This window comes from Oncorhynchus masou, chromosome 15 (genome assembly GCF_036934945.1).
Source record: "Oncorhynchus masou masou isolate Uvic2021 chromosome 15, UVic_Omas_1.1, whole genome shotgun sequence".
Taxonomy (NCBI): Eukaryota; Metazoa; Chordata; class Actinopteri; order Salmoniformes; family Salmonidae; genus Oncorhynchus; species Oncorhynchus masou.
In genome coordinates, this window is record NC_088226.1 from 21,413,038 (window position 1) to 21,425,686 (window position 12,649).

Genomic DNA, 12,649 nt, shown 5'->3' on the forward strand with positions numbered 1-12,649 from the left:
TTCTGCTCCTGTTTCCATTGATCATCCTTGAGATGTTTCTACGACATTTAAAACACAAAACTATAAAAACCTTGGAAGAAAGAGAAGAGGAAGAGACAGGAGGAGAGGATGAGAGGGGAGAAGAGGATGAGAGGGGAGAATAGGAAGAAAGATGAAGAGAGGGAGAGAGGAAGATGAGAGAGAGAGGGGGGGGAGAAGAGGAAGAGAGGGGTGCTGGAATAGACATGAGCTTATGTTTACATGATATCTCAGCATTGATATACACTCCACTTTACTAAGCTCTTTTTTGTCTGTCATGCTTATCTATCATCCATTCGCCAAAAATTCAACATTCATTAATAAACTGTTGTTACAGTTATTTCACCTACCTCTTCTATAATTCAGGATGTCTCCCCACAGAGGGGCAAAGTATTTGGTTAAATTACTTTATTATACTACACCTTGAAGATTGTTACTTATAAAGCACAGAACAAAATAAATGTGTACACTTCCATGCTATGTCGCATGAAAAAGGAACGTATGCAACTTTCACGGAAGTGTATGAGTTTCAAGCCCAAGATGGGACGTTATGACAATAAAGAAGGAACTAAAGGTCGCTCAGCAATGAGGAAGTAATTCAAATAAACAGATGATACAGCAACCACAGACACACACAGCCTACCACCTACCCATTTTAATGACGAGTGTTCAAAGTCTAATTAGTGGCTGATACACACACCTATTATGCATTACATTCCCAGGTAAATGATTATCTGGAAGTCCCAGGTAGAGTTTAAACTTTGCAGGAGGCTCAACAATACACAGCTGACCAGCCATATCCCCTATTACTGTACTACAAACATCCTTCTGTCCTCTGTGAAGATGTCCAGCTCTCAAACAACCACCACTAACGGGGCGGTGGTCGTCACCCATGTCTACCCCTATGTGAACGGGATGGAGGTCGCGGGGGTCGCATCTGCTCCTCACTGTCTGGGACAAACGGTCTCCTCAGTGCTGGGAAGTTTCCGGGCAGGGCATCCAAAAGCGCTGGGAGTAAGAATTGATGTTTAATATCATTTGAAAATTATCTTTCATTTTGGTTGAATGTATTGGAAGAAGAGAAAAATGTATGTCCTGCCTTGTTTTTCTCTCACAGACCATACAGATCATGATTGGTTTGATGATGCTGTTGACAGGAATCGTGATGACTGCAGGACCACAAGTAGACAATATTGGAGTACTTAGTGGAATATTTGTCTGGGGATCTATCATTGTGAGTGAGCTGCTCTGTCTAATAATAATTTCTTGCATTTCCTGTCATATTTTGAAACGAAATGCATTAAAAACAATACCGTATGTGCAATTTAAAAAATATATATATATAATCTTTAATGTATAATGAATGACTTAACAAATGACTTTTATCAATGTATATCTATTTGGCTCGGCCTGTGCCGTTCATACACTCATGCATTTCAGTTTCTGTTGACTATGTGGGAGGAATGAAACTTGAATTTGAACTTTGGTCATACTGTAGAAATATTTGTGTCCCACATGGTACCCTACTCCCTATATAGTGCACTACTTTTGTAGTGTACTATGTAGATAATAGGGTGCCATGTGGTACGTAGACTTGTATAATCTCTTCCTTGTTCCACCTCAGTATGTAGTTGCAGGCTCTCTAACTGTTGCTGCTGACAACAAACTGAACAAATGTCTGGTCAGTATCAACTATTTTTGCCTCAATAAAGTTTAGGCTTTTGATTTATAAAGTTCCACTTTATTTCAAAACATAGAATCTACTTCACATATCGGCCCTCATGTTTTCATTCAACCTGTTATTTTTCCTCCCACAACACAAGCACTGGGGTGGGCACTAGCGATTCAGCAACTGCAAATTGCCCCTTTAATAAAGACTTGCAATCATGATTGTCAACACACTGTATTTTATATTGCATTTTATTCTTCACAACCAATCATTCATTCCTATGTCCTCTTTCTGCTCTGTCCCTTAGGTAAAAGGCTCCCTTGGAATGAATGTTGTCGCCACGGTTACTGCTGTTACTGGCACCATTCTGCATTCTTTAGACAGTGCTGGGATCATCTTGTACAGCTACTACTGTGACTATCCAGACTATCCTTCATACTACCCTCCATCCTATGTCAACTACCCTCCATCCTATGTCTGTCAACAGTATTGGGTATATACCAAATGCTTATTCCTTTGGTCAGGAGATATTTGTAAATTGGTAAAGGGGAATTTATCATCTATAATCATATTACTAGAATATTGTACGTACTGTAATGTTTCTTATTAGTTTAAATTATACCCCATTTGTAACATATATGTGACATCTCAAACATGCAAGAAATAGTGAATTAGATGCTATTGAGTTAAATTATACTTCTTGTTAGCCCACACTGAAATGGGAGTCAGACTTTAATTGTACATAATTGCTCCAAAATGGCAGTGTAGCCTAGTTCACTGCTGTTTCCTGTTCCTCTCTGTCTATAGATCAGGTCCCAGGGAATATCAGGTGTTTTGGCTGTTTTCTCCTTGCTGGAGTTCATAGTGTCCATCTGTGTCTCGTCATTCGCCTGCAGAGCTGTCTGCCTGTGTTGCCGTTCCACCCCTGAGGTGAGTCTGTGGACATAGATTTCTAGTTCCGTATACAGTGTGGTCCGAACTTATTGACACCCTTGATAAAAATGAGCAAAAGTGACTGTTTAAAATAAAATAATGCAATACTGAGATACATTGTATGCGCCCAAAAATGTGTATTAATACAATTGCTCAGAGAAAGAGTTTAAGCTTAACAAGTATTTTTTTTTTACATTTCAAACAGGAATGGGTCAATATTAACGAAATCCCTGTCTTCAATAACTCACTGTGCAAGGATAACAGCACTGACACTGACACATTTTCTAAAATGTTTTATGATTTGGTGACCCCATTGGCAGGGATATTGATATCCTTCGTCTGCACTTATTTTATGGGGTTCTTTTCTGCTTAATGCATTCTTTATTCAATGCCAAACCCACCACTGGTGTGTGTGGCGAAAGAGCTCTATGTTTATGTCATCTGACCAAATCACAGTGTTCAATCCAAGTGCCAATGCTGCTTAGTAAACTTAAATAGCTCATTGAACACACACACCAGTGGTGAGTTTGGCATCGAAGTGAGAACGCAAGAGCAGAAAATAACACCATACATACTGTAAAATATGGTGGTGGATCTTTGATGTTATAGGGCTAATTTTCTTCCACTGGTCCTGGGCCCCTTGTTAAGGTCAAATGCATCATGAACTTCACCCAGTGTAAGAACCAATTTGGGTGTATCTTATATTATGGTATTTTTTGAGCAATTACACTACCGACCACTAGGGGCAGACAAATGGTGGTGGTAAACACACATCAGGTGATCTAGAAAGACACAGGTGTTTGAAGTATGGTGTGTGTGTGTGGATGGTGAGAGAGCTTACAGCTTCTACTGCAATCAAATCAATGAATGCCAAACAAGATACACAGGATTACTACAGTCAACATTCATTCATTCAAGGTAACCACCATTGCTAAGTTTGAGGTGCGTAAAGAGCAAGTCTATTTGCTACCATTCACTCACCTGGTGACATTGGCTCCTTAGAAATATTAGATTTTCCCAAGCAAATTGTCTTGCTGAAACAGGAAAGGGCCTTGGCCAAACTGTTCCCACCAAGTCGGAAGCACAGAATCTTCTAGAATGTCATTGTATGCTATAGCGTTAAGATTTCCCTTCACTGGAAGTATGGGGCCTAGCCTGCTCCAAACCATAGTAAACAGCCCAAGACCATTATTCCTCCTCCAACAAACTTTACAGTTGGCACAATGCATTTGGGTGGGTACCGACCCTTAACATTGCGCATGGTGATCTTAGGCTTGTGTGAGGCTGTGTGTGCATGGAAAACATTTCATGAAGCTCCCGATGAACCCGTTCTTGTGCTGACATTTCTTCCAGAGGCAGTTTGGAACACGTGGCTAGTGTTGCAACCGATGGCAGTACTTGGCCAGTATGGCCTAGCACTTCGTGGCTGAGCTGTTGTTGCTCATAGACGTTTCCTCTTCACAATAGCAGCACCTACAGTTGACCGGGGAAGTTCTTGGAGGGCAGAAATTTGATGAACAGACTTGTTGCAAAGATGGCATCCTATGAGGGTGCCACGTTGAAAGTCATTGAGTTCTTCAGTAAGGCCATTTTACTGCCAATGTCTGTCTATGGCGATTGCATGGCTGGGTGCTCGATTTTTATACACCTGACAGCAACGGGTATGGCTGAAATAGCCGAATCCACTCATTTGAAGGGTTGTCCACATACTTTTGTATATAGAGTGTATGTTCTGGCATCTGTAAGAGCACTGAGCAGTCATGACACCTGTATATTCAATAATGAATTACTAGAAATGGACTTAAAATCGACATGTCTGTCTTTCAGCAAGTGTTCATCATTGGGAATCAAATACCGGTACCTCATGGCAGCGTGACTCCAAGCAACACACCTTACCCTCCTCAGATCAACTACGAGGTATGACATCTTTTGGAGGTTGAACTGCAGGGTCGCCATTTAAAATAGGCTGCTCATTATCTCAATTTTGAATTAAAAAGATCTCACCAGTGTCGTAGTAACTGAGTTTCTGGAGTAATTTTTTACATTTCCTCTGCGAAAACTAATTTCAAATTGTGTAATCACCAAAACATCGGTCACTGTATGAAATTCTGTGGGTCCGTACTTGCGAACATCAGAAAACGTTTGAGTTGAAGTTAAAGCATCGTCCAATTCAAATCATTGACGTAGTTGCACGTGATAGAACCAATGTGTTTAAACCCTGTATGATTGACAGGGGTTGCTTTATGGAAGCCACCACACAGCCATCTTGGCACTCCTCCAATGTAAATAAGATTTTGTAAGCTCTCGAAATGCATTTATTAATGTCTACATTTTTGACATGTTTATTATATTAGACACCTTAATGCATACTTTCACATTATATTACGTGAGCTAAACTTCAAAGCTCTTAATGGCTAATACAGTCCAGGGTTTATATACATCATTAGAACACTTTTCCAACACCTTAAAAACAGTCACAGATCCATCTGCTAATAAAAGTTACTAAAACACAACAATTTTCAACTGAGCGATTTGCCCCTGGTGATTTTTGCCATTTGTGACTTTATAATTTTTAACCTTTATAAACTTAACCTTAGCTCTTGAGAACCCAAGCCCATACAGCCATAGGGATCTGTTTTGAACAATTGACCACAGTAGGGTCAACGTGTTAAACTTTCCCGATTCTCTGTCTTATCGTTAATAATCACTGCAGGCAATAGTGTTTTGGAAAATTCTACTTTCATATCACCCCAAAATGACTTTCAAATACAAGACACACTTACTCTGCGCCGTTTTAACACAGATTCCCACGGAGGTGTTTTGCATTGCACGTTCTGAGCTAATGGAAACTTGTAAGGAAACAAAGAAACCTTTCACCTGTGTTTTTTCCTTCCCTATATCTGTCTGTCCCCCAGCTCGGTTTCCCGTTTTCACATTGTTTGTATGTTGTTTTGTTACCTGTGTGCTGACGTTGTTCCTGTCTTGTTCCTTGTCTGTTCCTCATTAAATGTTTGACACCACACCCTGTACCTGCTTCTCGACTCCAGCGTAGGTCCTTACATTATTATTAAAATATTTATGTGGTACTGACTCAACTAAATGAGAAGTCACACTTCTCACACACACCCATTTTTTTAAAGTTATTATTTTTTTTCCCAGCATGCTCTATTGCATTTGGATTTTTTGGGGAGGATTTTTTCTTTTTTAAATATCTGTGTTTTTGCATGTACATTGAGTTATTGATTCATCTTGTGCTACACAAAGATAAATATCACAACACATTTTCTAATCTAATCATTTAGATTAATCATTATTTTTTTTTGTTCCCATTACTGAAATGGTTGTTCTAGTTTATTAAATGGCTTAAGTTGTCTCTTGAATCAGGCAGTAGTTATTCATTCATGTTGCAGGTGTTTAGCTACTATATAGGTAAGTCCCAAATGGCACCCTATTCCAAAAATATAGTGCTCTACTTATGACTGAACCCAAGGTCATGCGCTATTAGCATGTGTTTGGGTTGCAATCTCATACATATTCTACAATAAAGAGATGTTAACAAAAAAGCAACAGAACACATGCTCAGTATCTATGACTTAAACTGATTACTTACTGGGTTGAGCCTGTAGAGTGTCAATATTGCATGATTATCACATCATTGCAATAATATTATATCGCTTTTAAGTTTTAAATTCTATTCGTTTTCAATGTTTATTTTGAATTTAGTGTCAGTTTTCAGAACTATATTGTTCTTTTTAATTTAGTTTACGTTGAATTAAAACATTTATATAATATTATTCATTTGGTATTTTTAGTGTTAGGAACAGAATCAAATCTAATTTAATTTTATACTTGCTTCGTATAAAACAGGTGTAGACTAAACAGTGAAATGCTTATTTACGGGTCCTTCCCAGCAATGCAGAGAGAAAAATAGAAAAAGTTTTGAAAATAATAAAATTAGGAATAAATACACAATGAGTAATGATAACATGGCTATATACACACGGGGTACCAGTACACTGCACAGAGTTGATATTCAGGGGTATGAGGTAATTGAGGTACATATGTGCATATAGGTAGGGGTAAAGTAACTAGGCAACACAATAGATAATAAGCAGTAGCAGCAGAGTATGTGGTTTGTGAAAAGGGGGGGTCAATGCAGATAGTTTGGGTAGATATTTGGTTAACTATTTAGCAGTCTTATGGCTTGGGGATTGAAGCAGTTCAGGGTCCTGTTGGTTCCAGACATGGTGCATCTGTACCACTTGCCATGTGGTAACAGAGAGAACAGTTTATGACCTGGTTGGCTGCCGTCTGAATATGTTTAAGGCCTTCTACCACCACCTGGTAATAGATCCTTACAGGTCACTGATCTTCTCCTTATAGGCTGTTTCATCGTTGTCATTGATCAGGCCTACCACCGTTGTGTCGGAGTTGTGCGTGGCCACGCAGTTGTGGGTGAACAGGGTGTACAGGAGGGGACTAAGTACACACCCCTGAGGGGCCCCGTGTTGAGAGTAAGCATGGTGGATGTGTTGTTCACTACCGTCATCACCTGGGGCGGCCTGTCTGGAATTCCAATATCAAGTTGCAGAGGGAGGTGTTAAGTCCCAGGGACCTGAGATTGTAGTGCACTATGGTGTGAAATAGAATTGTGTCATCTGTTGGGATGGTATGGAAATTGGAGTGGGTCCAGGGTGTCTGGGATGATGTGTTAATTTGAGACATGGTCCGCTTTTCAAAGCCTTTCAATGCCAACAGATATGAGTGCTAAGGGGCAATAGTCATTTAGACAGGTTATCTTGGTGTTCTTGGGCACAGGGACTATGGTGGTCTGCTTCAAGGTATGTAGGTATTACAGACTAAGTCAGGGAGAGGTTGAAAATGTAATTGAAGACACTTGCCAGCTGGTCAACACATGCTCTGACTATGCACCCTTTCAATCTGTCTGAGAATCCGCCTTTGAATGTTAACCTGTTTAAAATGTCTTACTTACAGTTGTCCGGAATGGCTGGTGTTCTCATACATGGCTCAGTGTTTCTTGACTTGAAGCGAGCATAGAAGGCATTTAGCTTATCTTGTAGGCTTGCGTCACTGGGCAGCTTGCGGCTGGGTTTCCCTTTGTTGTCCATGATAGTTTACAAACCCTGCAGAGTGTAAAAAGATTCAATCTCAGTCCTGTATTGATGGTTTGCCTGTTTGATGACTTGAGGAGGTGGTAGCAGGATTTCTTAAAAGCGTCCAGATTAGTGTCCCACTACTTGAAAGCGGTAGCTCTAGCCTTTAGCTCAGTATGGATGTTGCCTGTAATCCATGGCTTCTGGTTGGTATATGTATGTACAGTCACTGTGGGGACAACGTTGTCAATGCACTTATTAATGAAGCCGGTAACTGATGTGATAAACTCAATGTTATCGATGAATTCCGGAACATGTTCCAGTCTGTGCTAGCAAAATCGTCTTGTAGCTTAGCATCCGCTTCATCGGACCACTTTTGTATAAAGCTCTTCACTGGTACTTCCTGTTTGAGTTCTTGCTTGTAAGCAGGAATCAGAAGGATAGAGTTATGGTCAGATATAGAACAGAGGTTAGGGGCGGTTTATTTGCTTGCCAACATAGTCTTGTCAGGATGCCGGCTCGTTTTGCTTCTCTTGTGCCGTCACTTCCTCTTTTGAGTCCCGGGGCCTAGTCTGGAGTAAGCAGAACGTCCAGAGCTGCCAACTTATTGAAGTAGAAATTGCCATCCAATTCCAGGTTAGTGATCTATGTTCTGATGTCCAGAAGCTGTTTTCGGTCATAGCAAATGATGACGGAGACATTATGTATAGCAAAAGTTACCATCAATGTAAAGTAATAAAACACACAAAATAGCAGAATTGGTCAGTAGCCCGTATAATGTCTGCTATCCACTGCATTGCAATCTGGTACCCAGAAAGGATGGCGTGGGATGATGCTAATCAGATTATGCTGGTTTGCAATGTGATGTTACAGAGTTACAATATCCAACAGTTTAACATTTTAAGGTAATATATGTCCTATTATGTACTGTGTTGTTTCTACAGACTGGGAACTACACAAAGGGTCCGGAGGGAGACGGTATGGGTACAGGGTTTCAACAGAACCACCTGCCTCCTCAATACACTGCTGTCATCCCTTGAGAATTGGTCCTCCATGAATACATTGTTCTTTTTCTTGTCGAAATTGTGTTCTCTAGGCCTATTTTTCTGATACAAGCCAGGCAACGGTTAGCAACACATTACTGCTCTGAATAATTTGACAGTTTAATATTGATAGTGTATAGTAATGCATTGTTTCAGTATAACGTTTAGGTTACTATATGGTTGATTTTATAACTTCATGTTTTTGTCATTTCTATCTTTCTTTAATTGATATAATTGAATCATCATTTCTTTTGTAAAAGTATAATAGATTTATCAACTAAAATCAACCACTGCTATATGACAAAATATGTTGCATCATTTTTAATAACACACAAATGCATATTTAACTTAATGTCTTGAAACAATAAAACTGACAGAATTTAGTTTTTTGTTTGAAGTCACTTTTATTTTCTATACAATGTAATTAATGACATTCATATTTCGGGTAAATATTGATCTTTAACGTAATGCTACACCTAAATAAATGTATATTTTTGGAGAAGTGGTTGAAGGGTCTGAAAACATCCTGATAAGGAGGGAGTGGTGTGTGGATGTTTACATTGGGCATTACACTATATCCTTTCTATCTTGAGTGTCTGCAACATTAAAGTTCATGAACAATCAAAACCATGTGTTTCATGAAATGTTATGATCTTTTAAGAAACCAAAGAATGATGACCAAAGTATGAGAAATGACTGTTGCTTCTACAGTGCAGTGAAACAGTATTTGCCGCCTTTCTGATTTTCACTATTTTTACATATTGTTGTACCGAATGTTATCAGATCTTCAACCAAAGTCAGCTATTAGATAAAGAGAATCTGAGTTTACCCCAAAAAATATATACCAAAAAATATAGACAACGCTGTGTACTACTTCCTTCACAGAACAGTGCAAACTGGTTCAAACCACAATAGAAAGAGGCCTGGGTGCACAACTGAGCAAGAGGACAAGTACATTAGCGTGTCTATTGAGAGAAACGGACGTCTCACAAGTCCTCAACTGGCAGCTTCATTAAATAGTTGCCGCAAAACATCAGCCTCAATGTCAACAGTGACGAGGCAACTCCGGGATGGTTTTGTAGGTAATCTTTTGAAGGGTAGGGTAGTTGAGCTTGTACCCTTAAAAGGGAATACACCTCAGCAATATTTTTTTTTTAATTACCAGAAAGGTGAGTTCCAGACCTTTCTAAAATTATGCAACATTATCAGTTTGATTACGGCCATCTCATGAAAAAATAATAACGTTTTGGTATGTCTATTTAGGCAGAAATCAAAATGTTGCCCTATCATTCAAACCATTTAAAATACTGAAACTATACTGGAACAACTATCATTGACTCCAAAACGAACGTCATGATTTATGTTCAGTTCTAGGTTTTTCTCTCCACATTTTGGGTAAAAATCAAATGGGGTTTTCAAGCTTTTTTTTCAAATGGAGTTTTCAAGCTTCTGAACCTGGCAGATCACACTAATTTAAAGTTTGACTACCCGTGATGTTGCAGCACCGTAGGTTGAGATGAGACGCAAGACGTTCTCACAGTCACACAGAGTGTCCGTGCATGTGCACAGGTGTGCTTCACGCTGCTTCAAAGTGGTAGCTTCCAGATCAAAAGAGTGGAGAAGTTTAGTCACGCCTTCAGCGCTACTGGTTGTTGCTGAAATGCACCCAATACAACTCAGTGGAGGCTGCTGAGGGGAGGATGGCTCATAATAATTTCCCGGAACGGAGCAAATGGAATGGCATCAAACACATGGAGACCATTCCACTCCAGCCATTACCACAAACCCTTCCTCGCCAATTAAGGTGACACCAACCTCCTGTTTACTTTGTGCATCTACCTTTAAACCTAACCTATGACCTGACCCATCGCCTTATGCTGCGTCAGAGATATCGGAACCTCCTAGAAATTCCACTTGAATGACCCTCCGAGTCGGAATTACAAATGATGAAATGTTGTTTTTCCCGAGTTGAGATGTTTCTCCATTGATCTTTTACCCACTTTCAACCAAAAGATTACAACAAATACGTTTTTGACATACTGTCAATGTTAAGCAAGCTAACTGACAATATAATGAAGAATTGTTCAGACTTCAAAAGCACTTCAATACAATCATGTCGGACGACCCCATCCATAATCAGGAAGGCCTGGAAAATTGTTAGACTCCAGCCACCTAAACTCAATGATTTCTGTGGTGGTGAGGCAGCCAGCGGGAAAAATACGGAGCTCAGGTGTTGGTAATGTTCTCCAGTTGCGCCGTGATTAGCTCAGTGTTCTGTCACTCATGGGGACACAACGTCACTGCCAAGGCTAAGGATAGAGTTTGAAAATTCAAGCCCCTTGGGTTCTGCCCATAGAGTCACACTAGAAGTGCCTATCCAAGAAGGCTCAAGGTCATTGGCCACTGATAAAAGGATGTCAAACTATGTTATATCTACAGTAGCATTAATTGGGCTGATCATGTTAAAATCATACTTTCAAAATCTTAGCTAGCAGTCACCATCATGAATCAAGTCGACAATCTACTGGCAAATATTTTTAATCCTTGTCATATGAAGAGAAATTATAGCTCAAAGCAATCTCTAGCCTGCTATTCAGTGGAGTGGCTGTGTGGAACCAAATCTGGGATAAGGGTCTCTTTTCCAAGTTTAAAATAATAAACATTCAACATTGGCCATGCTGTCAATGAAGCGTGATTTGTGCCTCGCTCAAAACAACAGTTAACTCGGAACTGCAAAAACTTGACTTCGGTGGGTTCAGGGAAACTGGGACCTCGGGGGAAAACCAGCATATTGACTGTAGCTCTCGCACTGGACCACTGCTAATCTAACTTCCGGGATGCATACAAGGCCAGCCCCCGCCCTCCTTTCGGCAAATCTGACCACAACACCATTTTGCTTCTCCCTTCCTATAGGCATGAACTCAAACAGGAAGCACCCATGCTATGGACTATTCAACTGGTCTGACGCTAATCCACGCTTCAAGATTGTTTCGATCACGCTGACTAGAACATGTTCCGGGTAGCTTCCTAGAATAATATAGAATATAAGTATATAACCCATTTAGCAGACGCTTTTGTCCAAAGCGACTTACAAGTCGGCTGGGGCCACTACTTTTTACATATGGGTGGTCCCAGCGGGAATCGAACCCACGACGCTTGGCGTTGCAAGCGCCATGCTCTACCGACTGAGCCACACAGGACCCCAGATGGTTACTGATTTCATCAAGAAGTGTGTAGGATATGTGGTACACACGATGACTATTAAAACTTACCCTAACAAGAAAACATTCACTCAAAACTGAAAGCACGAAGCACCACATTTAACCATGGCAAGGTGACTGGGAATATAGCAGAATACAAACAGAGTAGTTGTTCCCTCCACAAGGCAACCAAACAGGTAAATAGTCAATATCGAGACAAAGTGGAGTCTCAATTCAACGGCTCAGACATGAGACGTATGTGGCAGTGTTTAGAGTCAATCACGGACTACAAAAAGGAAAAAAACATGTTGCGGACACCGACGTCTTGCTGTCAGACAAGCTAAACATGTTCTTTGCCCGCTTTGAAGATAACACAGCGCCACCGACACGTCCAGCAAACAAGGACTGTGGGCTCTCCTTCTCTGTGGCTGACGTAAGACATTTAAACGTGTTAACCCTCTCAAGGCCCAGGTGGTATCTCTAGCTGCATCCTCAGCACACTCAGGGCGGCAGGGTAGCCTAGTGGTTAGAGCATTGGACTTGTAACAGGAAGGTTGCAAGTTCAAACCCCCAAGCTGACAAGGTACAAATCTGTCGTTCTGCCCCTGAACAGGCAGTTAACCCACTGGTCCTAGGCTGTTATTGAAAATAAGTATTTGTTCTTTACTGACT

At 40.4% G+C, this 12,649-nt stretch overlaps 1 protein-coding gene across 1 annotated transcript; it reads left to right on the top strand.

Annotated features, from left to right (window-relative positions):
• Positions 1 to 744: 744 nt before the first annotated feature.
• Positions 745 to 9,160, top strand: LOC135555874 (membrane-spanning 4-domains subfamily A member 4A-like). Its single transcript, XM_064988660.1, has 7 exons — positions 745 to 1,032; positions 1,136 to 1,252; positions 1,643 to 1,699; positions 1,995 to 2,180; positions 2,495 to 2,617; positions 4,448 to 4,537; positions 8,679 to 9,160. Exons 1-7 carry the CDS (start codon positions 745 to 747, stop codon positions 8,772 to 8,774), a joined length of 957 nt encoding a protein of 318 aa, XP_064844732.1. The 3' UTR covers positions 8,775 to 9,160.
• The last annotated feature ends 3,489 nt before the right edge of the window (positions 9,161 to 12,649 follow it).